The 27,700-nt window shown below is 48.4% G+C and overlaps 3 protein-coding genes across 3 annotated transcripts; 2 read left to right on the top strand and 1 right to left on the bottom strand.

The window, feature by feature from the left end:
• On the top strand, positions 664-9,959 carry LOC8059096 (transcription factor MYB3R-1). Its single transcript, XM_021458622.1, has 6 exons — positions 664-881; positions 1,121-1,181; positions 1,382-1,439; positions 2,355-2,416; positions 2,502-2,605; positions 9,416-9,959. The coding sequence occupies exons 1-6, from the start codon at positions 847-849 to the stop codon at positions 9,546-9,548; spliced, it is 453 nt and encodes a 150-aa protein (XP_021314297.1). The 5' UTR covers positions 664-846; the 3' UTR covers positions 9,549-9,959.
• On the top strand, positions 17,218-20,530 carry LOC8080391 (rop guanine nucleotide exchange factor 9). The gene is made up of 6 exons (XM_002453633.2): positions 17,218-17,936; positions 18,088-18,359; positions 18,485-18,559; positions 18,663-18,914; positions 19,070-19,390; positions 19,546-20,530. The coding sequence occupies exons 1-6, from the start codon at positions 17,711-17,713 to the stop codon at positions 19,957-19,959; spliced, it is 1,560 nt and encodes a 519-aa protein (XP_002453678.1). The 5' UTR covers positions 17,218-17,710; the 3' UTR covers positions 19,960-20,530.
• On the bottom strand, positions 20,696-27,176 carry LOC8059095. The gene is made up of 4 exons (XM_002451894.2): positions 27,015-27,176; positions 26,536-26,986; positions 24,931-25,011; positions 20,696-21,600 (listed from the first exon to the last, which is right to left on the bottom strand). Exons 2-4 carry the CDS (start codon positions 26,933-26,935, stop codon positions 21,161-21,163), a joined length of 921 nt encoding a protein of 306 aa, XP_002451939.1. The 5' UTR covers positions 26,936-26,986; positions 27,015-27,176; the 3' UTR covers positions 20,696-21,160.

Here is a 27,700-nt window from a genome sequence, read left to right as displayed (position 1 = left end):
TGGACTATTTGACTATTTTTATGTGCAGACAAAGTTTATACGGTTCAAAGTATTTGGCCTAACTTATTAAACAAGAGCTGGATATGGGCCATTTTCATCACAGAAGAAATACATGTGGGCATGTGTCAGCATGTTAATCGAGGAAACTTGCCTCTAGCAGATAGAAGAGCTGGACATGCGCCATTTTCATCACAGAAGAAACACATGTGGGCATGTGCTGCATGTTAATCGAGGAAACTTGCCTTTAACAGATTATAGAAGTTAGAATGCACATAGACTTAAATATTTTTCTCTCATAATAAATTAGTATCAGCATCACCCGAATAGGGCCACGGCCACTATGGGTACTCAACCATTCAACGGTGAATCAACCAACCCTACACAAGTGTTGTAAAAAAACAAAATAAACCCTGCACATGTTAAGCTGCAATGGTAAATATGTAGAGCATCTCTAACAGTTTGGCAAATGACTTCTCATCTATAATTTTTTTAGTAAAATAAGAAAAAACCCTCTCTAGTAATTTGGCATTCCAATTCTCCATCTTTTGGAAGCAAAATTTGCAAATCGTTGGCGATGAGTTTTTTTTCTCTCCATATTTTTTTAGGAGTTAACAAATACCAAAATCTGGAAAACAAATTTTGTCAAACGGTAAGAGATGCTGTGCCAACGCCCCTCCTTGTTGGCAACGCCACCGCGCGTCCACGCCGCCCCCACCTGGCGCTGCCGCCAGCCCGCCACCTTGTCCTCTGGGAGTCGGAGTGCCGGCAGCGGGCAGGCATTTCCCGTGCTTCGGTGCGGGCTTGAGGATTGAGCGATTGGTTCTGTCCCTGCACGCGGCGGCAGCCATGCGGCGGAGCGGAGACGGCGTCACCACGCGGCGGTGAATCAATGAACCCTTCCTTTCGATGTCCCCATTGGCCCCCATGATTTCCTTCTATATGTTCTGTCCTGGTGTTTGAGCACTTTTAGCGATTCTATTCGACGCCCTCTGTTTCTTGGATTAAACCGCCCGAACAGCATTGTTCTTGTTCATATTATCGCTGTCCGGAAATCCATCCAGAGAATCGAGTACAAAAGCAGGAGCTTTCAGCTGACCATTACCCTGTCATGTTCCTGCAGGAGCTCCGGCAGCGGCAGGTCCTCGAGTTGCTCGCGCGAAATCGATTGGATTGCAGACGAGGTGCGGCCACACATGAATGGACTATTTTACTGTCCTGAATGAAGTTTACAGTGACTGGAATCAGAGCTGGCACGAGTAGATCAGAACTAGAATTACTTTGTTAGTCTGTTCCATCTTTTTAAGCCTTCTAAATCAATTCCGATTTGGCTTCTAAATGAATCTCACCTACAAGTTTTATTTCTTCGTAACTGTTAATGTAGCATGGGGGACTCCAGAGGCCTTCTAAACGATTCAAGGCTCAAGAATGGAAAAAGACAGGTAAATGTAGTCTAGTCATAGGTACATCTGAATTTTTGTACTCACATGTCTCAAAGTTCATATGTGGCTGTTTCATGGAAGATAGGTAGTGCCTTTTCTTGATCTAACTAAAACAGACTATATTAATCGATAGATTAGTCTCTCTCTCTCTCTCTCGAATGTAATGGCAGGAGCTCCGCCTTTCAATTAAGAAGAATAGAATTGGCCTAGTTTATAAGGAAAAGAAGTTGATAGATTAGTCATAGTTGAGGGGATGCATCAAGAGTGAGTAGGAGATTGCTTCTATTGAAAGTACTTTCTCTGCAACCAAGCTAGAGCGAGTCACCCACAGCCACAGTGCATCTATATGGTACAAAAAAGATTGTATTGCCTGGAAGCTATTTGTGAAAACTGCATGTGATAATGTACAATCCCAGCATGCTGTACATTATTAAAATTGATTAAGTAGGATAAAATTATGCTATGAGTGTACTGGCCCTGAAAGTACTGGTAAACTGACAGTTTACAGACCACTTGGTTGTAGTGCATCAAGTCATGGTTCCAATTCCTCATTCAGGCATAAGAATAAAAAATGCAAACTTAGTGTGTATCATGAAAAGGGTGTAACCGTGTAAGTTGGATATGAGAGTAGGCAGACTTGTTTCATGATGACTACTTTTGCAGACTGATACTAGTGCCTTTGTTGTGGCATGATGAAGCTAATGGTAGGAAATTTGGATGATATGGGTGAATTTGATTAGCTGAATTGGAGTTGACCATTTTTGCAATGAATATGCATGTGTGTAATTGTGTATATCTCCATTCCATCATTAAATCATATTTCTGGTTGACATTTATTTGACTTTGTAACACTCGCAACCCCAATTTATGCTTTTCAACATCCATATTTGATTTCATTTTGACTCTGCTGTGTAGCTGAGTGTCTATCCCACAAGACAGGTAACTCAGTCAAGAGGAGGAACACATGGTCACAAGATGTAAGTTATTAGTTTATTTCAGCTACCTTCAGTTATTGTATATTTTCCTCCTGTTCACTATTGCTAAAAAATGAACATATGTCAGGAAGATGATATTCTTATTCAAATGGTAGGCCCACATTGCAAAAACAAATGGTCAGATATTGCACGCTCTATACCTGGTCGTAGTCGACGACAATGCCAAGAAAGGTAAAATTTACAGGAACATTGTTGGGTTGCTTCTCTTTATGATTCCAAATGAAAATGATTTGTCCTAGCCATTACTTTTGGTTTCTTGATCCTTTGGCAGCCTCATTGAAGGCATCTCACCACACCAGCATGTGAATACCAGTCTACCACCTTTTAGCTTGTTTGATTTAATCCCGATAAAGGCAACTAGATGGTTGTTTGAGGAAAAGTATTGCTTTCGAGGTCTTGATATTTTACAGTGCAGTCTTTGGTACAAGCAATGCAACTTCTTTTTTATATACTCTCAAGCCAGGGTCTTTTTGTCTGTTTACAGTGTGGTGTGTGGTGTGTGTTGTAAAGGGTTCTTAACCCATCTTTCTTCTTAATATAATGAAGCGCAGCTCTCATGCGTTTTTCAAGAAAAAATATAGTTTATGATGTTTTACACTTTCACAGCATGTCCAACCACACTTATAGCTATATCCAAAATAGTTTGTTCAAAAAACAACTAAAGTAACAATAGAATCTTTGTTGCTGGACTTCCTATCCTTCATAAATTGATGGCTACAACATTTATATTATTCCACAACACCTGTAGAACTATAAACATCAGATGATGGTCCCAAAAAATCAATTAAAATATTAACTCTGAGGTCTTAAATATCTAAGAGAAACCTTGATTACCATTACAACGTTCTATAGCACCGTTTATAAAACCTAAGTGCATGTTTTCCTGAGAACGCATTCTTTAACTAAAAGACACTTTGTGTTCATGTTAGAGTATGTTAGGGGCCTATTGGGCCTGGTCCGGTGGCATAGCCCATTAGTATTAGGATTAATTAAAGATAAGGATCGGTTGCTTAGGGGTTAAGTAAGTCTTGCTTGTAAGTCAAGTAAACCTCTCTATATAAAGAGAGATGTATCAATCTAATCAAGCAAGAATTAAAAAGGAAATCCCTTCCTTCTTGCTTGGCCGTGGGCAAGGCCCACGGTGGTCGGCCCTCTCTCGCCCTCGCAGCCCTAACCCATGAACAGTACCCGTGGTACTGTAGCACCGCAGCCGTCGTCACTCCCCTCAACTCTCACCTCTTAATCCTAGCAGCCACATAACAATCTGGTATCAGAGATGTCAGGTTCTCTTCCGCAGCATGCCTCCACCGTTCCTCCCCTACGGGATGCCAGGCTATGGCATGATGCTGCTGCCGTTTTAGGACGTGTAGCCAACGGTGCTGCCGTTCCTACACGTGCACCACACGGCGCTGCTGCTCCAAGGCGTGCAGGCAACCGCCCCGGTTCCCATCCATCAGCTGCGGATGCCGCCCTCCCCCTTGCCGACTTCGTCTTACGTCATGGCATCGACAACGGGGCCGGTGTTCACCATGGCGAGCGCTCAGCCCTCCGTGGCCACTGTGGCAGAACCGCTCGAAATAACACACTTTTAGAGTACTTGTCTTCCATTAAACACTAAGTATTCCAAAAGATAGCTATTCTAGCCAGCTCTGTCGAGTACAGCCAACAGGAGAACTCGAAACAATCCACGTTTACATCCAGAATCCAATAATGAGTAGAGCTTACAATACTTAATCCATTTCATACAACAAGTCTTGAAATTTATTTATTACAATGCCAAAGTTCAGAGTGCATAAATAAAACAGTGGAAATAAATCTACATCGACGATACAAGGACATCCAGCTGTGTCCACCAGCGGAATCCTCCACACAGAAACCACTCCTCAAGCTGCACCTACAACAGGATAAAATAAACCCTGAGTACACAATGTACTCGCAAGACTTACCCAAAGGGATATATTTACATCTCTCAAGGATTATGAAAGGCTTTGTGGCTGGTGTGCTATTTATTTTGCAGAAAGCATTACTAAGAGTTCATCCTTAGTTTTCATTTTGATCAGCTGTCAATTTTACTTCATTAGCTAACCATTCTAGATAAGCACCTGTTCTACTTTCAAGCAAGAGTTGAGCAAGCAGAACCATTTTACCAACTTCCACAGCTCCACATTCTTACTACGGTGCTAGACAATAGCCAAGTCGGACCGTTGATAACAACGGCGATTCGTGAACCAATGTATCCCAGCTGGGTACCCTGAAACACACATCTCGCTTGCACCCCAGGTACAAACAAGACCAACCCACTCCGCTCCTGTCAAGGGGTCCAGGTCCCCGTCCAAACTTAGACCCTAAGCCCCCGCACATAAGGCTCGGCCTTACTACGGTGCTTAGACCTCCACCTGTTCCCGCCTCCAACCAGTCAGTCCGGAAAGAGCCGGAACCCACGACAAGAGAGTAATGAGCCTTCCCGCTCCCATAAGCAAGTATGTGCTCAAGATAAGTCTGTGACATGACCACCATCAACAGCAACGAACGGTCCTCAATCGACACGGACAGGGAAAACAGTGTAACCAAGCTAAGCCCGTGGTTGCGGGACATAACTTCTCACACCCACCAGTACCCAAACCTTATCCCTGTCTGGTCTCCATTTTCCATTCTCTTTTTATCATAAGTAAGTAGTATTCACCTACTTTGTGAGTAACAGCAGGTTACCCACGCTACCGATAAACCTAAGCAAAGCAGCTATCGATCCTGTACTAGTAAGACTCATAGGATAAATATATTTATGCATGTAGGTTTCATACCATTCCTGCAACATAAATGCACAACACATATATATATATATATAGTGACATTAAAAATAGGGGTTATGCACCGGGGCTTGCCTTGGGCAGGCGCAGTGTCAGAAGTGTCAGCTGCTGGCGGCTCTGGGAACTCTCCGGGCTCGAGCACCTTCAGGTACTCCTCGACGATCTCCTCGAACTCGGGGCTGCCGGGAGACGCGTACTCCACCACTTTGTTCTCTACATGTATGCAATGATGATGCAAACTTAGCAACTAAGCAACAACCACACTACTAAGAGACACACATGCTACTCTCATTAAGCTAACTCTAATGGCTAAGGTATTATTCTGACCAGCAAGGTATTTCATACAGATTTCACTAGCTTTGCCAAGCACTTGATTTATTAATCAATTTTACTTTATTATTCAAGCTTATATAAGGCATATTTATCTACCCTAGTAACCAGTCTAGTCTTAAGCTACAAAAATTACAGTAAACTCCTAATATTACAACTAGGCTACTGTAAAAGTTTCAGGACCAAAGCTATTATAAATTAATCACAAAAGTTACCACAACTTAATCATTTAGCTAATAAAGCATTTCTAAATGATTTTATGATTTCTAGAACTACTCAGATAAGTATTAACAAAGCATACTATCAGATAGAGCATGATTTTAGGAACACAACACTAATTTTGGACATCTATACGATTTCTTATGACTTTCCAAAGTTTGGCACTGAAACTTAAATATTAAAGCATTCTTAATTCTCTAAAAATGAAAAGGCATTCGACCCATCGCGGCATGCGACGGAGCGGCCCACGCGGGAAACGCAGCCCACAGCGGGCGGAACCCGCATCCCCTAGACATTTTGCAAAAATGCCCTCGAGCTATGGCTTAATTATGCGACGGACCGAGGCACTATTGACACAGAGACAAGTTTTGCAAAGACGACCCTAGAAGAAGTCATCTTCGCCACGGGAAGGTCCCTGGCCATGCCTGCGCGCTCCAGAGCGGCAAGGCTGGCACCCGGCCGCTACGCCAGCCACCTAGGGGACTGGTAGAGGGAACCAAGGGGCCGATGCTCATCTGGAAAGCTTGCGCGATCGATTGGCAACGGTTGGAGGGCTTGGGGGGCAGCACCACAGCTCGACCACGACGATACCGATCTGCGAGGAAAGGCGGTCGTGTTCCGGTGAGCCGAGGGGCGAGGGGACCAGAAGAGCGCGCGATAGAGCACCAGCGACTTACCCAGACACTGGCCGCTGCAGTGGTTTGGTCGGATTTCTCCCACACCGAGCCGACCACATGCGGGTGGGATGTGCGGTGGCGCTCTGGCGGTGACAAGGGTGTGTCACCGGTGGCACGGTGCGGTAGAGCACGAATGGGAGTGAGCACGCGGTGGAGAGGGTTGTGGCAAGTCTGCTGGCACGACGAATTTGAAGGGGGAGGACGCACGAGTGAGTGCTGCTCAAACACGGCTAGCTCTGCATAAAGCGCGATGGAAGCTCCACCCAAAAAAATTGAGGCTCACCTGAGCACGAAACCAGGCGGGGTGGGGTCGAGCAGCTCGGTGACATGGATGCGACGTTGTGGACGCGATAGCTCGGGACAAAGTGACCTCTCCTGGCCAGGCATTGAAGGGCACCACGACGGGAAGATCGGTCGAACACAGACACCCACGCTGCGACAAGGCTCGGACGTGAAGCAAGTTAAGGCGGGGTTGGTGCTGGCAAGGAGACACCTCACGTGGTCAACCGACCTTGCGCCATGTGCCGAGACATCGGTGTCCAAGTGCGTGCTCAGACACGACGGCGGCCACGCGGTGGACGCGACGTGAGGGGGGGGCAGCTGCAGCGGAAGAACACAGGCATGGCAACAACGAGGTCGGGGCATGCAGCGCGTAGCGGCGGGGCAGAGAGGTAGCAGCGCGGTGCAAAGAGGTGCACGTGGGTGCGAACAAGGGCACGACGCCGAACGCTGCTCGCGCGGTGATCGCGCACAGAGACCTGTCAGCCGGAACACGTGGTCGTGCACAGATTTTAAAACGAGCACAATGGCTAACTCGATCAACCTGTTACTCAACCAACTGCACTATGACCCAGAGGACAGCTAGGACTGCCAAGGGGACTCAAGACATCGCCCTAGTACTTAACTAGTTTACTCAGAATTAAAATGAGAACTAGCTTGTCTGCAAACTCAAAACAGCACTTAAACCCTAGGTTGAAAACCTATTTTAGATTCAAACTTTGATTCCTCGAAAGAACTAGCTAGAGACATTATTTTTCGATGCCACAAGTTGCATTGCTTTCTTCAAGACTTGTACTAACAACTTTATTAAAGCACTTTCTCATGTTCTATAGCATTTCTGTTCGCAAAAATTACAAGTGCAACCCTACGCAGTAACAGCGAGACGAGAGATTGATTTACGGTTTCCGATTCTCTAAACTTTTTCTTTCCTTACGATGTCACGCATGCATTCACAACCATAAACATGATGCTTATGACAGTTTCAGTGGTTGATTATGCGGTAACACCGAGGGTGTTACAACCACGATGACGATCGCCCTAGCGCCCACCACCAGCGACGTTGTCCTTCACGGTGGACCTAGCATCCAGCACCCATTCCCTGATGGAATCTTCTGTAGGGGCACTGGCGCCCTGAAGATCCAAGACGAGGGAGAGAAGTCGCAGCTGATAGAGCAACCAAACATCGTGATGGAGCCGGCGGGGAAGATGCTTACCCACCAAGTGTGGGCGGCAGTGCGGCTGCAGGCTGCTGCGCGGGGCCTCCTTGCACGTCAGCGGATGCGCGATCTGCAACAGATTAAGCCTTGCACCCCTTCGTAGCTCCTCCAAGTTGCGCTTCGCCGCATGGAGGACTTCAATTCCATCCGTTGCGTTGGGGATCTTCGACATACAATTTCCCCCACAGGCAGTGGGCATGCTGTTTTCCCCGAGGGCGGCGAACTCAAAGTCTGCGGCGTTTGTGGTTGGAAGCCCTCCGCTCTTCTCTGTGCGGTGCAGACTAGCAGCTGTCCAGCGGGGAGAAGGCATGGTGTCACCAGCGGGAGTGCACCGCGTAGCACCGCTGCATTCCGCTGCCGACCACTTCCAAGTGGCCATACACATGAACCCCTTTCGTCCAGATGGTGTCCATTGGATCCAAGAGGTTGTACACGTGCAGGTCTGGCATGCGAACAATGTCCACCTTATGTTCAAGAGTAAAAAATAAAGAGTCCAAGTCCATTTCAGGTTGAGAATAATAAAATAAGTCGAGATGTAAAAGGCTTGTTTTTAGGTGTTAGGTTTGTGTCGAGTCGATTCATCGCTATAAGTTAGTTAGGTTGCAGCTCGAGGACGAGCTGCATGTCCAGGTGGGGTGTAGTGTTAGAGTATGTTAGGGGCCTATTGGGTCTGGGCTGGCGGCATAGCCCATTAGTATTAGGATTTAGTATTAGGATTAATTACAGATAAGGGTCGCTTGATTAGGGGTTAAATACGTCTTGCTTGTAAGTCAAGTAAACCTCTCTATATAAAGAGAGGAGATGTATCAATCTAATCAAGCAGGAATTGAGAAGGAAATCCCTTCTTGCTCGGCCGTGGGCAACGCCCGCAGCGGCCGGCCCTCTCTTGCCCTCGCACCTCTAGCCTGTGAACAGTATCCGCGCTACTGTAGTGCCGCGGGTACTGTAGTGCGGCAGCCGCCAGCGCTCCCCTCAACTCTCGCCTCTCAATCCTAGCAGCCCACATACCAGTTCATTCAAGTAACCCTAGCAAAACTTGGTGATTATTCTACTATGGTTCTTTTCTCAGTAATAATATGTCATAACCCAAATCTAGGACCAATGACCGAGAGTACTTTCTACATACTACAGTCTAGCAAAGCCTGGCAATTAGAGAGCCAACACATATTTTTCAAAACATTGTTAACTTGTTGTGCTATATACCTATTTACACAATAGTTTTTTCTTTTCGAACATGCCTGGCATGTATTTCATTAAGAGGAAACTCATTACTGGGTCGCAAATTGCGTTCAAAAAAAATTACTGGGTCGCAAATCAAAAAAATTGAATCAGTAGTTTCAGTTATACCTATATATTGTAATCCTTGTACAGATTTCTATCTTTGAAATTCATCCTTTCAAATCTGTCTCAGAACTAACTGAGAATTTACCTTTGTGAAATTTGATGATCCAGATGGATGTATTATCTTGACCCTGCTGTGAACAACCAGCCATGGTCAGAACAGGAGGACATAACATTGATCCGTGCTCATCGTATTTTCGGAAACAAATGGTGTAAACTGGCTAAACATTTTCCTGGCAGGTGAGATCATGATGTTGAAACAGAACTTGAAGGACCAAATGTCACCTGTTCAGTTTGTATCAGATTCCTACAGAATAGTAAATAGTAACTTGTACTGAATTATTGTTACGAAACGGGAGAGGGCGAAGGCGATAGGGATGAGAGGGAGCCGGCAGCAAGCGAGGGCGTCGCCGGCGTGTGGGAGGCGCCGTGATCGGTGGCTGCTGGGAGAACGAGAACAGGGAGACAGGGTCCTGACGCCCAGGGGAGACTTATGTCTCAATCCAGGCTTAATCTCCTTAAGAGAAATAATCTCAGCCTTATAGACTTGGCTGGTTACAAAAATAGAAACAAACCTCCTACTTTCTCTCTTCCTAAACAAAACCTCCCTGGACTCTAGAATCCTAACAGCACACGGCCTGGACTCTAGGTCCCTAACAGCCCACGGCTGGCTGCCCTCCCTCAGCCATGCGCCTTCCTTTTCCTTTGATAGGTGTTGCCTACCATAACATCTCTCCCCTCCTCGGGAAACAGCTCGTCCTCGAGCTGTAAGTCCGGGTGTGCTGCTTGGAACTCCTCCCGGTGCTCCCACGTGGCTTCAGACGCTGGCATATCAGCCCACTGCACAAGAACGAACCATTCCCCGCGACGCAGGCTGGAACTGAGGCGCTGAAGAGTTTTCTGGATGCCTTCATGCGCCCCGGTGTGCGCAAGCTGGAGAACGTCGTCGAGGGCCTGCGCATTAGCAGGGATGAACACCCGGCCGTTGTGGAGGATGAGGCCGTCGCGCACGCTCCAGCTGGGGCCGTGCGCGCCCGCTGCGACCGCATCCCGTCGAGCGCGCAGGTCGGAGTTCGCCTGCAGCTCCGCGCGCAGGTCTGCGAAGAGCTGGAAGGCCGGCACAGACAGCGCTGCCAGCGCTGGCTCTGTGATCAGGGAGTCCAGCAAGGGGGAATCGCCGTCCCGACGTGACAAGGCATCGGCGACCACGTTGAGGCGGCCTTGTCTGTACTGCACCTGAAAATCATAGCCGAAGAGTTTGCTCACCCAGTGGTTCTGCGGGATTGTGGAGAGGCGCTGGTCGAGGAGGAACTTGAGGGCGTAGTGGTCGGTGCGAACGATGAACGCGCGCCCCCAGAGATACGGCCGCCAATGCCGGACAGCCTGTACCAACCCGATGAGTTCACGCTCGTATGCTGCTGACTTGAGATGGCGAGCAGCGAACGGGCGGCTGAAGTAGGCGATCGGTCCTTCCCCTTGGTGCAGCACCGCACCGAAGCCGGAGCCGGAGGCGTCGCAGTCAACGATGAAGTCCCGCGTGAAGTCTGGCAGGTGGAGGACCGGTGCAGCCGCGAGGGCTGCTTTGAGCTCGTCAAAGGCCGCAGTCGCCGCGTCGGTCCACTGGAAACCGGCCTTGCGCAGCAGCTGCGTTAGGGGCGCAGCAATGGTGCTGTAGTTGTGGATGAAGCGCCGATAGTACCCTGCGAGGCCAAGGAAGCCACGCAGGCCTCTGGTGGAGCGGGGCTGCGGCCACGCCTGGACCGCAGACACCTTTGATGTGTCCATGGCCACACCGGTCGCCGTGATGACGTGCCCAAGGTAGTGCACGGCCTGTTCGGCGAAGGAGCACTTCGAACGCTTGACGTGGAGGTGGTGCACCCGAAGGGTGTCGAGGACGGCGCGGAGCTGCTGCAAGTGTTCTGTCCACGAAGCACTGTAGACAAGAATGTCGTCAAAGAAAACAAGGACGCACCGGCGGAGGAACGGCTTTAGGACGAAGTTCATGAGCGCCTGGAACGTTGACGGTGCGTTGGAGAGGCCGAACGGCATGACGAGGAACTCGAAGTGGCCGTGGTGAGTCCGGAACGCCATCTTGTGCACGTCATCGGGATGGACGCGCACTTGGTGGTAGCCGGACCACAGATCGAGCTTAGTGAAGAACTTGGCACCGTGCAGCTCGTCCAGGAGCTCATCGACGACCGGGATGGGGAACTTGTCTTTCACGGTCGCTGTGTTCAGCGCCCTGTAATCCACGCAGAAGCGCCATGTCGCGTCAGCCTTCTTGACCAGCAGGACGGGGGCCGAAACTGGTGAGGTGCTGGCGCGAATGAGCCCCTGCTGCAGCATGGTGTCGCACTGGCGTTCCAGTTCATCCTTCTGCAGCTGCGGGTATCTGTATGGCCGGACAGCCACCGGCTCGGTTGAGGCCTTGAGGTGGATCCTGTGGTCACATGGTCGGGCCGGTGGGAGACCCGATGGAGCGGCGAAGACATCGGCGTAGGCGTCGAGGAGCCTCTCCAAGAGCGCCGCTTCGGTCGCCTTGGCAGCGTAGAGGTGGCCTGCATGGGTGCGTGGTGCTGTCTGGTGCGCTGGGCGGGCAGCACCAGTGCCCTGCCAGAGCACGCGGCGTCCGTGGCGGAGGAAGGCCATCTGCAACGCGTCGAAGTCCCAGACGACGGGTCCCAGCGTGCGGAGGAACGCGACGCCAAGGACCATGTCGTAGCAGTCGAGCGGAATGGAGTAGAGGTCCACCTTGAACGACTCGGCGCCAATTTGGAGGGGGACGTTGCTGGTGAGGTCGCTGCACGCGACACGGTCACCGTTGGCCACGACCACGTGCGCGCCCTCACTGTCGGCGAACTGGAGACCCACGCGTGTTGCTGCTGCGGTGTTGATGAAGTTGTGCGTGGATCCCGAGTCGAGGAGGGCTGAGAGTGTCAGCTTGCCGACGCGGACGCGGAGCTGCATCGTCTCCTCAATGCGGATGCCTGTGATGGCAGCCAATGAGATCAGAGGGGCGTCTGGATCGAACGCAGCCTGCTCCGTCGTCGTGGCCTCGGCCGTGTCCACGGCGTCATCCGGTTCCTCGACGATGTAGTCAGCGACCTCCAGGAAGAAGAGGCGGGCGCACTTGTGCCCGCGGACGTAGGGCTCGTCACAGTTGTAACAAAGCCCCTGCTTGCGGCGCAGGGCCATCTCCTCCGGCGAGAGGCGCTTGAAGGGGCGCGCAGGGACGGCGGCCGTGCCCGCAGTTGCTGGAGCTGGCGCCTGCGGGGCGACCGGAGCATGCTGCTATCCTGGAGCGCGACGCGCAGGGCGCTGCGGAGGTGCCGGCAGGGCGAGCTGTGCTGGTGCATTCCGACGTTCATAGGCCCGGGCGAGATACATCGCGCGCTGCAGGTCTTGCGGTTCCAGGAGTTCGACGTCGATGCGGATGTGGTTCGGGAGGCCACCGGTGAACAGCAGCGCCTTCTGGCGAGGCGCGAGGTGGCCCGCATGTGCCGCCCGTGCCTGGAACGCCTCCATGTATGCCTCGACGGTCGACGTGAAGGGCAGGCGTGCCAGGTCGGAGAGGTGGTTGGTGCTGAGCGGCGGTCCGAAGCGCTAATGGCACAGGCTCCGAAAATCCTCCCATGTCGGCCGGCCGTAGTCACTCTCCAGGACCAAGTACCATTGCTGCGCGACCCTGTTGAGATGGAAGGACGCAAGCCAGACCCAGTCGGCGTGGCGTGTCTGCTGCGCCCTGAAGAACTGTTCGCATTTGTTGAGCCACCCGAGCGGATCGTCCTTGCCAGGTGGGGAATTCCAGCTTCTGGTAGCGAGGGACGATGGGATTCGCAGATTCAGGGACAGAAGGCTGGGCAGCGGTGTAGTGAGCGGTAGGCGGCTGGGTTGGGGGATGGGCGCTGCCCATAATGGAGGACATGGTGGGAACTGGTGATGGCGAGTGAGGAAACGAGATTTGGGTGATGGGAACGCCCCCAGTCCTCGACGGCGATGCGATGGAGGGCAGGGCGGGGGTGGTGGATGTGTGCTGCGGCGGCTGAAACGGCAGCATAGCGAAGAGCTCGGAGATGGCTGGCCCTGGTGCTGGCAGCGCCGGTACGCCGCCGTAACCCGGCAATCCGTAGGGGTAAGACTGCGGTGGTGAGGACTGGCGGCCTTCCATGGAGGACATGCGGACCGAGAGATCGCCGATCTGCTTTTGCATCCCGTAGATGGCAGCGACCAGGTTGCCGAAAGCGGCGGCGGTCGGTTTGATCGGCTGCCCAGCTGGTGGCGAGGATGGAACGATCCCCGCGGCGGACGAGTTGGCAGCGCTGTGGTGGTGGTGGGCGGCGGGCTGGTGGTGGTGGACGGCGGCAGCGTGGTGACAGGGATGCCCGACGTCGGCGGCGCGGAGGTGGTGGGTGCTGGAGAAGACATGGTCTCTGATACCAGGTTGTTACGACACGGGAGAGGGCGAAGGCGATAGGGATGAGAGGGAGCCGGCAGCAAGCGAGGGCGTCGCCGGCGTGTGGGAGGCGCCGTGATCGGTGGCTGCTGGGAGAACAAGAACAGGGAGACAGGGTCCTGGCGCCCAGGGGAGACTTATGTCTCAATCCAGGCTTAATCTCCTTAAGAGAAATAATCTCAGCCTTATAGACTTGGCTGGTTACAAAAATAGAAACAAACCTCCTACTTTCTCTCTTTCTAAACAAAACCTCCCTGGACTCTAGAATCCTAACAGCACACGGCCTGGACTCTAGGTCCCTAACAGCCCACGGCTGGCTGAGCCCTCCCTCAGCCATCCGCCTTCCTTTTCCTTTGATAGGTGTTGCCTACCATAACAATTATATCATTTATAAACTTCCTTTGATGCTATTTAAAAGACCATATAGCTCATATCCAGTGATTAAAAATAAAGTACTGCTAAAAATATAGATGAAAATTACTGAAGCTTACAGGTATATTTTTTTCTTTTCATAATGTAAGTGTGGTTATCCTTTGTTAGGTTATGTTGCTTTCAGTCCTATCTTTGAAACAACTCAGTGCACTTTTAATCACTATATCATGTTGTCAATGGTTATGTGATTCCAGGACAGGGAAAGCAATTAAGAATCACTGGCATACACTTATGAATGGAAAAAGGAATTCGGATTATGTCAGAGGTTTGACTATAGATAATAAATGCTCTGGCAGCATTAAGAGTGGCCAGGATTCATGCATAAATATTCAAGTCGCAGTGGATTGCCCAATAAGACCCAAACCAGAACAAGGATTCACAGAAGATGGTAGGAATGCAGCACTGAAGAAAAAGGGTTCTGATTCTATGTCCAGCGAATGGTATGTTTCAGTCAATGTCTCTGAAGGGCAAATTGCTAGGTCTAGTTTGCCTGTGGTAACCAAGGAAAAAGAAGTCTTGCCATCAAGTTCAGTGGATCAGAAGGTCTCTTGTGTTGCAGCAAAATTTTCAACATCCCTGCCAAAAAAGGAATTGGCAAATTGTCTTGAAGCTCCACTTAACGGTTTAGACGCAGGCTTATATCCAGCTCATGATCATGTATCTATTCATGATCATTTTGATGACATATGTAGTAGTGCCAATCCAGAGTCACCAGAGCTACATCAGTTGGCAAACATAGCAGAGCTTCTGGACATGTCATATTGTGATAGCTTGATGATCGTTCCACCTGATTCTCCAAACGATGGAAACTCCATGGAAGGGATGTGGTATTAGTTAAAAAAAAGTTAGGAAGTGCACCTGCACTAGGTCAAGAAAATCAAGAATCTGTCCTTGATCTGAGATCCATGTAACATATCTTCTACTAACAATGAGCATGTTGACCCTTGTACCTGTAAATCCCTGTGTTGTTTAGTTACACACTTTCCTGCGTCGTAGAATGATGGATGCACATGCATTGATGCGTCAGTACATGTTGTGTAATATAGTCTACTCCCTCTGTCCCTTTTTAATTGTCGTCGTTGGTGTGTGTGCCACAAGTTTGACTCGATTTGTAAAAAATACGTGCAACATTTGTATCTCTAAATAAATTTGTTAAAAAACTAGATTCAAAGATCTTTCTGATAATACTAATTATCAAAGATCTTTCTAATGATACTAATTATGTATTATAAATATTAATATTTTTTAATATATAATTGTTGGCAGTTATTTTTCAGAAAGCGCAAGCGCAATTAAAAAAGGACGGAGGGAGTATATAGGCTATGTAGAAGAGCAATGCTGGCTGTCTGCTCTGTTCCTTAATATAGGCTACGTAGAAGAGCAATGCGTGCTCATGCATTGATGCGTCCACAAGATTTCTCAGGCGTAACATCTTCAGAGAAATATTCGTACCCCAAGGCTGAAAACCTGCGGTTGAGTGTTGAAAGATTTCTGCGATTTCTCTGTGCCTTAAATGCTGGTGGTAATACGTACTACTTCAGAGTTCAAACATAAGCTAATCGGTTTTATTATAAGGTCAATCGAGTTTTATTTGTATTTAATAGGCTGTCACATAAGTTTTTTTATGATGTTGCAACATTTCTAAGAAGAGGAAGGAATTCTATTTCGAAGAAACTCTGTTGACACGATTACTAACTCTAATGAGTTATGAAATTAAATGTATATTAAATTATAGAATGAAACTATGAATTGAGTATGGGTGTTTCATTTATATTTTATTTTATTTTAATAATATTAAAAGCAGCGTTATCAAATTCTCCATTGAAAATAGTCTAACGAATATAAAGCTCGGTGGGAAATGTACTTTACTGCCGGTTTAGTACAAAATCTGTAGCGACAATTTGTTGTCGTGCATAACTGTATAACAAGTTAGGTTATTAGACTCCTCTTTTTTTTAAAAAAAAGGTAAAAGCTTTGTTGTAATTTCTATTAGATAAAGAAAGAAAAAAACGACAAGTGCTAGCTTAGTTTTTTTAAAATGAAAATTGGGCCAGAAAAAATATACAACTGAGTAGAGTGCTTCACTCATCGTGCACAACTTTGGTACAACTATCATAACTTACAACACCACTTACAATTTGGTCAAATCAACTAACTAAGGCCTTGTTCAGTTCGCGAAAAATTTTGGCTTTGACTACTGTAACACTTTCGTTTGTTTGTGACAATTATTATTCAATTATGGAGTAACTAGGCTCAAAAGATTCGTCTCGCGAATTATAGACAAAGTGTGTAATTAGTTTTTATTTTTGTCTATATTTAATACTTAATGCATGTGTACAAAGATTCGATGTGACGGAGAATCTTGAAAAATTTTGAAAACTAAACAATAACTTGGCCGAAGAAAAAAAAAACTATGATGCCTCAACTAGAAAAGATCGACAAAATTAGAGCACCGGGCACCATCAACGAGCACCTATGAAAGTTGTTTCAACAATTAAGCAAATGTCATCTTTTTTTATTGTCTCATGTGAGTTTCCTTACTGGAAATCAATAAAATGAAATTGCCCATTGCGATGGGCCCAGTAAAACTTGATTTGAAACAAGAGTGCGTGGTGAGGGGGAAACGAAAAGCAGAAGAACAAAATACGGTCGTTGTGAATACTAACATTTGTGATTTTTTTTTTGTGTGTGTGTCATTGTCATTTCTCAACATTTCAGATAGTCTAAACACAAAACTAATTTCAGTAGGCCAAGAACCGCATTGACAATCAGCTGATCGTCGCACGTCAACTACAGGCATTGGACCGACCGATTTGGCGCCAAGGAGAGGAGTGGGCGGGAGCCTTGTCCCGCCGTTTTTCCCGGGCTCTCTCTCTCTCTCTCTCTCTCTCTCTCTCTCTCTCTCTCTCTCTCTCCCGTCCCCGTCCCGTCCGGTGCGGCTCATCATCACCACCGCAAATCTACTCCTTCGTACCTACTAGGAGGAGGAGCTCCAGTACGTATATCCCTCCCTCGTGCTGGTGCCCCGGCCCGGCCGAGATGCGCCGCACGTTCGTCCCCGGCTTAAATTAGGCGGGGCCGCCGCCGCCCTCCGCTCCTTTTTTTAGTTTTCCCTCGGGCCGGCCGTGTCCATCGCCCCGCTCGCCTAATTCAACCCCCCTCTCCTCGGCCGTCGTGCGCGACATGCTCTCTCCTCCTCCATCCCGCCCCGCCCACCGCTGCTCCCTTGCGTGAGCTGCCGCCCGCCGTCGCCGTGGGATCGATCGGTACGAATCGGTCCAGAGCGCGGTGCAGCGAGCGGCCGGGAGCGAGGGGGTCGTCGTCGCGTCGCCGTCGGCCGTACGTCCGTCGTGCGTTCTTGGCCTAGCTTTGGTCGTCCGCGCGCGCGGCGGCGGCGTCATCAGGTGTGGGAGCGGAGCCGGAGCCAGGGTGGCGCCTCGTGAGGCGGCGCGGCGGTGTAAGACCGCCGAGTGCCGCGCGCCCAGGCCTTGCGCGCCAAGCTCGAGGCGGTGAGCTGGGTGATGGTGCGCTTCCTCCGGCGCGGACACAGCCTTGACAAGACCGGATCGCACAACAGCAGCAACCAGCAGCAGCGAGAGCGCCACCTCGACAGGAGCGGCAGCGACACGGGCGAGATGCACGAGTCCCTTGGCAATGGCGCCGGCGGCACACCGCCGCTTCCCAACGGCCGGGCTGCGGCGGCCGGCGCGGCGCGGACGCGCCTGGGCCGCGACGGCCCACCCTCAGGTACCGTACTATATGCAATGCAAGCAAGCTCTTCTTCATCAGTTCATATATATGCATCTTCGATGGACGACGCCCCCGATTTCATTCGTTTTATTGTCATCATGATCCCATCCGAGATCCTCCTCATCCACTCATTGTTACTTGGTTCCAGAGCTGGACACCATGAAGGAGAAGTTCGCCAAGCTCCTGCTGGGCGAGGACATGTCCGGCACCGGCAAGGGCGTGGCGTCCGCGCTGGCGCTGTCCAACGCCGTCACCAACCTGGCGGCGTCCGTCTTCGGCGAGCACCGCAAGCTGGAGCCCATGGCGCCCGACACCAAGGAGCGCTGGAAGAGGGAGGTGGGATGGCTGCTCTCCGTCACCGACCACATCGTCGAGTTCGTGCCCACGCGCCAGACCGCCGAGAACGGGACAACAATGGAGGTAGGCCGCCGGTGATCATCATCACATTCACATCGTGGTTTTGCATGCCCAGCCTTTGGCAGTTTCGATCGCATGCCTGTCAGCTGCCCCCGTCGTCGTCGTGAACATTCTTGACTGGCACGCAGATCATGTCCACGGCGCAGCGGCGCGACCTCGCCATGAACATCCCCGCGCTGCGGAAGCTCGACGCCATGCTCATCGTGAGTGCTGCGTGCTTGCACGATTATCTGTCAATCATTCTATATACTAACAATTAATGATCCATGGATCAACGATTATATTGAAAAAATTTGGCGCATGCAGGGCTACATGGACAACTTCGTTGACCAGACCGAGTTCTGGTACGAGAAGGGCGGTGACAACAAGCGCGACGACGACAAGTGGTGGATGCCGACGGTGAAGGTGCCGTCGGAGGGGCTGTCGGACGTGACCCGCAAGTGGCTGCAGTACCAGAAGGAGTGCGTCAACCAGGTGCTCAAGGCGGCCATGGCCATCAACGCGCAGGTGCTCGTGGAGATGGAGATCCCGGAGATCTACATCGAGTCGCTGCCAAAGGCAAACAAACCATAATGCTAATCCTTCTCCTTAACTTTCATTATTTTGGATCAATCAATCAATTCAGTCGATAGATCGTCACCTCGATCTCTCAAACCAACATGGCATGCATTATTGACATGACATGATGAATGGCAACGTACGTATGTGTACAGAAAGGGAAGACGAGCCTTGGCGACGCAATCTACCGCAGCATCACCGAGGACACGTTCGACCCTCTGGAGTTCTTGGCCGGCATGGACCTCTCCACGGAGCACAAGGTGCTGGACCTCAAGAACCGCATCGAGGCCTCCACCGTGATCTGGAAGCGCAAGATGCAGACCAAGGACTCCAAGTCCTCGTGGAGCTCCATCGTCAGCTTCGAGAAGCGCGAGCAGTTCGAGGAGCGCGCCGAGACCATCCTCCACCTGCTCAAGATCCAGTTCCCGGGGACGCCGCAGTCGCAGCTCGACATCTCCAAGATCCAGTACAACAGGGTATGCGATGCAATTGTGATGCTGTTCATTATATGGAGCTATGGATGGCCATGGATCAATGGCCGGCGCCGGCATTGACATGGATCCATCCTCCCTTTGATTTATTTCTCGATCCCTGAATCTATCCCTGCTGCTGCTGGATGATGCACTTGCAGGACGTGGGTTACGCCCTGCTGGAGAGCTACTCGCGCGTGCTGGAGAGCCTGGCGTACAGCGTCATGTCGCGGATCGAGGACGTGCTGAGCGCGGACGCGGCGGCGCAGAACCTGACGGCGACGGAGGCGGCGCGGCGGATGATGGAGTCGGCGGAGCTGCCCGCGGCGCGGAAGCTGGACGCCAAGGAGGAGCTGGAGAAGCTGAACGAGGCGCCGGCGTCGATGACGCTCTTCGACTTCATGGGCTGGCACTTCGACCAGGACGAGCTGATGAAGCGCAGGGAGGACGGAACGCTGGACGCCGACGGCGAGGCCATGCTCCTCAAGAAGGCGCCAAGCATGGCGCCCAAGAAGTTCTCCTACGTCGACAGCCTCGCCGCCGGCGGCATGAGGAGCCCCTCGGCGCGCCACTGATAATAATATATATATATATATATATGATCGTCGTCGATCGTCGCGCCGCCGCGTGCAGCCGCCATTGACCGGCCGCCGATCGACGTGCTAGCAGCAGCAGCTCAGTCATCTACACCATGGATTGATCGTCGATGGTTCAGAGGAGAAGAAGCGACGACAATGGAGAGGAGACGGCGGACGGCTCCTCTCCCATCCGATTCTTGCTTACGTGTACATAGCTGAGGCGCAGCACGTACGTACCCATTGTTTAGTGATGTTCTCGATCTCTTACTGATTCCTTGCCTCTACGTTCTAGAACATTCTAGATGAGGGGAAGAAGAGGGCCGGGTGATTTCATCCACCTACTACGCATTCGCATTCAAGGGTTACCGCTGTGCGTAGCTACTTGCTTAATTTCTCAACTAGTACTACGTATTTTGGTTGGACATACATGGCTGATGGATCTCAAGAGCGGTTCTCCAGAAGAGGAGACACTTTGAGCTCTGGAGTATATATGTATCAAACTTTGCAGAGAAAAGAAAAACAAACGTGTATTCTTTGATTCGTTTCAAGCTAATCATTTTTCTGGACTCGGGTTTTCCAGTTCAATTCGTGGATAGTACATATGGAAATGTATGCACTCTATGTTTTCACGGATTGACATCAGAAAACAAAAGTAATCTGGTCCAATCTTCGACGAAAAGTGGACAACATGACATCACCCTCGCTAATTCTCCTAAATAGCGAAAACCAAACAGCATGCACAACTTATATGTACCATGAATAAACCGACGAAAAATGTGAAACCATACATCTTTAACCGTGTCAAATGTGTACAGAATGATCCAATTTGCATGAACAGGTCCCACTCATTCAGCACAATGATCCAATTTGCATGAATAGGTCCCACTCATTCAGCACTTCCTGCTTATCTCAGCATACATCCTCAAGAGGATTCTAGGTGACCTTTGACTTTAGTGAACAACGTGCCCACACGTATGTTGCTATCTACTTTATCTGTGCATGTATATGAATGGCAATGAAACAGCAAAACCCAAATATGAACTTATGAAGCTAACTAATCCCTCATTTTCTCTCTTCTCTCTTATGGAAAAAGAACAAAGACAATCAATTGTTAGTAATTGAACCCGAACCAGGCATTTACAACATCAAACCTCAACGAACAAGTGGGAGGCTCTATGTACATTTATTTATACAGCAGTCAGGTCTCTAGATCATGCTCCTGCTGGTGCTGTTGACCCAAGGCAGTCGGGCTAGGAGCATCGTGCTCAATGTAGTCATCCGTGGCTTCGTCCTCGTCATCAGAAGATAGAAGGGATGAACCCATCCACTGCTTGAAACCATCGTTGATGCGGCGCTGCATCTCTGGAGTCACTTCCATTTTGGACTCCAGCATCTCTAGACCCACATTGTGGGTGGTGTAATCGCCCTCGTCAAGGACAACTGCAGCTTTCCGTCTCAAGAAGAAGGCCGTGCCACCATACAAGACTGCCAAACCCCAGGCTGTAATTTCATAGCACCAGAAAAGAGGAACTGAACAAGTACTTCCAAGGGCCAGCAGTGTTGATCCAAGAATAATTGCCATGAGACCAAATATTACAGCGAAAACTACATTAAGTATAGCCAGGCAACGAACACCACCTGCAATTCATGAAAATATTAGTGACCCAACTAAGAAATTACTAATATCAGTGACCCAACTAAGAAATTACTTGTGTATTCATGTTAGGATTTACATATATCTAAAAGAGATACAGCTGGCAGTGGTGCTACTGCATTATAAAAGTGTATGTATAGTTGAACCAGTAGCTAATGCATCAGCCACATATAATTTCCTTCGCACATAATTAGTCAATATGTTGAACAGGTTGCATTATGGCTTTGTGCAGATATTTCTCTAACATAATAGCGCTCATAAGCTTGAAATTACTAATATCTGGACATTAATAATTTAAACTAAGTAGTCAATATGTTGAACAGGTTGCTAGTAATGGCGCTCATAAGCTTGAAATTACTAATAATGGCGCTCATAAGCATGGCACTATTACATTAGAAATTTACATTAGTTTAGTAAATTTCTCTAACATAATGGCACTCATAAGCTTGAAATTATTAATTTATCTAACATAATGGCGCTCATAAGCTTGAAATTGTTAATAGGAAAGCCATCTACGATATCTGGACATTAATAATTAGTCAATATGTTGAACAGGTTGCTAGTAAATGACTCACTAAATTCCAATCTCGTGCACAGTGAACAGACACCATAAAAAAGGTGGATACATCAAACAGTGAGAAATAAAAATGTCAAGAGCAAATTTTTAAAAAATGATAGCAAGTGGACCTAATAAAAATAATCGTATCCTTGTTTTCCTTTTTTTCGCCAGAGGAAGAGACAGCCCACCGCTTCTCTTAGTAAGAAATGTACTTGTTTATCAACAGACTTATTCAAACGTACTGTTTGCAAGATTCAAAACAGTTGCGCCATAAACTCCAGGTTTGCAAACTAGCCTATAAATAATGCAGGCCACAGCAGGTGCTACTACCAAAAACTAAAGCTCAGTACATTCATTTTCCATATTTCACGAAGAAAAGTAGCTTGAAACACATAGAAAGTGGGAGAATGTGACTGAAGGAGTTGAAGGTTATGCGCGAAGTCATGGTATGTTCACTAGAGAGCCTGCAGCATCTTAATATAACAGAAGAAAAAGGAGAAACATGTCTAATGAAAGGACCAATAGATGCAAGCATGCATGTTTCTTCTGCAGAGCAAATAGAAACATTTTCCCATCCTAATGTCATCATAGCAGCAAGAAGAGGGGAGAAGAGTCCCTCCTGCTTAAGCATGTATACTTCAGTCCTAAGCCTGCCCATACGCGTGGATTGATGGTTGCACTATGGAAACAAGGACCCATGCCAGAAACACGAGGACATCTGCTTCAAGGCTGCCTCCCACACTCGTACCCCTAGTGGCACATATTCAAAAGCCATCCACCCAAATATTCCTACTAAATTGCCATCGGAGAGAGAGAAAAGATATGTTACATTTGTGCCATTTTCACAGACATGGGAAGACAACTCAGAATGCCAGCATGGTGCACAGAGGACGTATGCAAAAAGACATTCTTGCCACTTGGGGTCTTCTTCCCGATGCTCTCATTTCTCCCCTGCCGATCTCCCATCCACTGGCCACCAGCCATCATGACATGCACAAGCTCACATCTGCCTCCCCTGCACCAGCCCTGAATCCTGATCTCCTCCAGCTGGACCCGATGGGCCTGGTCCTTGATGCCAGCAAACTTGACACCAGAGGGAGCGGTGGCCGACCAAGAGGGCTCTGCGACCACCTCAACCTTTGTTCATGCACATTCTCCCATCATTAAGCTCACATCTGCCTTCGTCTCTGCCAACCACCATGTCATGCTTGTTGATGCTAACCCGATACGCCAGGTAGGTGCCGTATCCCATATCGGATACATATTCGACACGGATACATGGCAGATACGAAGTGGATATGTATCCATGAAGTATCCAAAATAAAATTTAAAATCTAATTTTGGATACTTGGGCAGCCCATGCGCTTCGCTCCAGTAGATAAATGTTGTAGTGCCTTGCTATCCATTCGCCCATGTCTGGTACATAGTCAAATTAATCTGAGGTCCAGCCTAACACCCCACATCCAAATTTTGCTTATATGGTGCAGCTCCTCACGTGGAACGGGCCTGCACACACATAGCACCTATCTTACACTTTCGTCCTCACTTATGCAAAAGGGTTAACTCAGACGTGTTATGTTTGGAACAACAAGGATTATAAGCTGACCCTCAACCTAACTTCCAAGGTGGTATTAAACCCACAAACTACAACTCAACATGCCACATGGGTCATATGGGCCAACAATACAATTACTACAAGCTTCTAATGGGCTGGGGTGTTACATTCACCACCCCCCCCCCCCCCTTCCCTTAAGTTGTAGGGACTTATAAAGTTATAATGCATATAGTGAAACACATGCACGGGTAGGGACCTATACGGAGTTGTTCTGTGGGGATAAGAATACCAAAAGAAGGCCTTTATGCCAAAGAAATAGAAAATGTGCAATCTCTATTGGTGAGAGGGGAAACAGTTATCATACATAAGTTGGATTTGTTCGCAAGGAAACTTAGTGATATATAGGGCATGGCTACCCAAACTTGTGGGAATAGGACCAACTTGTTCCTTTTTATGTGATCTCATTAATTGACAAACAATAATAATTTTGGAGAAATAATTAATGCTGACAAGTGCATTACACTCTATAGTAGTATAGTTTACTATGCATCTCATGACCATGCATGGTCTTTGCAACACGTTTAGTAACAAATTTCCTACGCTAGCAAGTTCAACTTGTTTCAGTGCACAATTACTTATTGCGATGTTCTGCATGACACATAAATGATGATTTTGTTGCGTTGCCTGGTAGACAACAATCTCCACTATCCAGACATTAGAACAGCAGAATTTGCTTTCTGCAAAATGCATGCGGACAGCAATTACCAGGAAATACCAGCAGGAGCAATTCAAGATAGAGATGTAGGATTTGCATCAGTTAAACTTTTACTTCGGAATAATTATCTTCCAAGTTATGGCTAGCCATCCCAATAGGCATATTGAATCAAAATATTTGTTCTACCAAACTAATATATTTCTTGCCTGCTTTGCATATCTTAGTGCCATCTTACAAGAATGCAATATACCTTTATAGAGTGCAAAAGATAAGGGTTTCTGCAGATCTAGGGTGAGAATGCGGAATAATGATAATGCACAAACAATAGACCAAACAGGGGTAGTAATGTATCCTTTCAGAAACATAACACATAATGCCTTAAACCCTGAAATGGCCTCAGATAGCTCATAGTTTCTTAGTACCACCAAAGAAAGATTGAAGACAAATCATAAAGATCTTCGAGAAGGACGCATATGTAAACTCACCTCTTCTAGAAGCACAGAAATTATTCTCAACAACACAGATCATTGGATGCCTTCTTGGAGCAGCATATGCAACAGACATTCCTGCAAGTATGTACTGGTTTAATACTTTACTAATGTTCAAATGGAGAAGACGAAAATGAATTTTATCTGCCAAGAAAAGGGCATGAGTCACAAAGGGAATGCCTAATACAAGGCATATATGAGCTATACCAATATGCACCATCTACAAAATATACAAACAAAAGGCATAAAGCTACTGCAGCATAAATATCCCTTTAGAGTAAATTACACGGCCGGTCCTTAAACTATTACGTGGTTTTCATCTAGGTCCCCAAACTACGAAATCGCACGTCTGACTCCCTAATGTATTTAAGTGATCTCATCTAGGTCCCCAAACTACAAAATCGCACGTCTGACTCCCTAATGTATTTAAGTGATCTCATATAGGTCCAAAATACACATAAGGAGGGTTAGAGCTGACATGGTCATCCACATAGATAAGATTTAAGCACATGACCCCTGATTTAAGCTCACGTGTGCGGCCGCTGGCTCGTCCCTACTCACCATCACAGCGCCTGCGGCATACGACCTGGTCATGTAGGCAACAATGGCGGCTGGTTACACTGCCGAGCGAGGTAAGGTAGATATGGGAGAAGAGAGGCTTGGTTTGCGGTCATCCGGTGTTACGCTCACTCACGTGACCCGCCGCCATTGCCGTACACATGACCAGATGTATGCCGTGGGCGCTGTGATGGTGAGCAGGGACGAGCCAGCAGCTGCACGCGTGGACTTAAATCAGGGATCATGTGCTTAAGTCATATACATATGGATGATCATGTCAGCTTCTAACCCTCCTTATGTGTATTTTGGACCTACATGAGATCACTGAAATACATTGGGGAGTCAGACGTACGATTTCGTAGTTTAGGGACCTAGATGAGAACACCTAAATACATTAGGGACTCAGACGAGCGATTTCATAGTTTGGGGACCTAGATGAAAACCACGTAATACGTTAAGGACCGGCCGTGCAATTTACTCATCCCTTTACTTCAGCAAAGCATAAGTATCACCTACAAAAATAGCAATGTAAGAAACCAATCGACCGCTCACCTGCCTAGATGAGTACTGCCAGAGAAATAAAACCATGAGAAGGCTGATTTGTGTTGTTGCAATGTGGAATCTAGTTGTGTTCTTGCAATGCAGAATCTAGTTGCCCTAATTCCAGTATTATTTTGCAAATATGAATAGATACAAAACAGGTTCTCTAACATAACTTCTACATCCATAGCAAAGTTCATCAATATAAAAGACCGTAAACAAAATGAGACGTCATGCCCATTTAGGCTGCATATACAGACAGCAATAACAAAAAAAAAAGGGGGCCCAAGTTCACATGGTGAAGCAAGACAAACAAAGACACATCATGTTCTATTATACATAGAAGAAAGTCTCTTCAAATTGCAATCGACACACAACTTTCAGTCCAAGCCCAATGTCCAATACAGAAAAGATAATAAACACAGCAGCCTATCTAGTATAACACATACAGTTCTACAAAAAAAGAATCACAACAGTGCCGCGGGGAGCGAGATTGTGGCTCACCAGCTACAAGGTAGGTGAACGAGGCGCCAAAGAGGACGGCGGATGGCACGAAGACGACCATCCAGTAGAAGTCGGCGGCCTCAGCGGTGGTCATGTAAAAGGCACCCCCGCGGTACCGGTACGCCTCGGGCTCCTCCTCCCTGCTGCTGGCCGCGGCGGGCAGCGCCTCCAGCATGCGGCGCTCCCGGCAGAAGGGCCGCTCTGCGGGCTCGGCGGGGAACACGATCCCGAGGCTGACGCACGCGGCAGCTGCCACAGCGGCGGCGACGCAGCAGGCGGCGGTCACGGCCAGCGGGCGGCGGAGGCGCGGCGGGAGGGAGTGCTCGTCGTCGCGTAGCGCCGCGTAGGCGCGCCGCGGCATCAGGAAGGCCTGCCGCAGCGCGTCGCCGAGGAGTGCCATCTGCGGCGGCGCCGATGTTGCGGAAGGGGAAGGAGGAGAGGAGGGTAGTGGGTGGGTGGGTGGGTGAGCGGGCGGAGGCGAGAACCCTAGACGCGGTTTTGCGGGAGGGAGAGGGGAGGATTCGGAGGCATGGAGCGGAAGAATTGGGAAGAAGGTGGTCAGGTGAGGAGGGCTGCGCTGCGCTTTCGGGGCTAGTTTGGTTGCCTTGCGGGAAGGGGAAAACAAGGCGGGGGCCGCGAACCCGCGAGGTTGCTCCAATTCTCTGATCTTGTTCAACGCAAGAAAAGTTAGGCCTCTTAGTTCATTAAAAAAATCAAAAACTTTTCAAGATTCTTCGTCACATCAAATTTTACGATAAATAAATGAAGCATTAAATATAATTAAAAACAAAAATTAATTATATAGTTTGACCGTAAATCACGAGATGAATCTTTTAAATCTAGTTGGTCCATAATCGGACAATATTTACCATAAATAAACGAAAGTGCTAGTCCGAAAATTTTTTATTTCGGCAACTAAACAAGGCCTTCAAACATTAGTGTTGCACTGTTGGTCCATATATATCATTATTATTTTCACCCGTTCAAAACAATATATTTTACATAGAAGATTTATAATAGTAATAGTACCAGTGTTTACATATTTTCTTTTTTTATTAATTTGAATCTTTCTTTAATATATAATTGTGAAAATTTCAGTTCATCGTCATATCTTTATATGTCCATGAGTCTAAAGATTAATTAAATGATGCTCCTCTCGTTGGAT

The sequence above is a fragment of the Sorghum bicolor genome, chromosome 4 (genome assembly GCF_000003195.3).
Source record: "Sorghum bicolor cultivar BTx623 chromosome 4, Sorghum_bicolor_NCBIv3, whole genome shotgun sequence".
In the NCBI taxonomy this organism is placed as follows: Eukaryota; Viridiplantae; Streptophyta; class Magnoliopsida; order Poales; family Poaceae; genus Sorghum; species Sorghum bicolor.
This window is presented reverse-complemented; position numbering and strand designations above follow the sequence as displayed.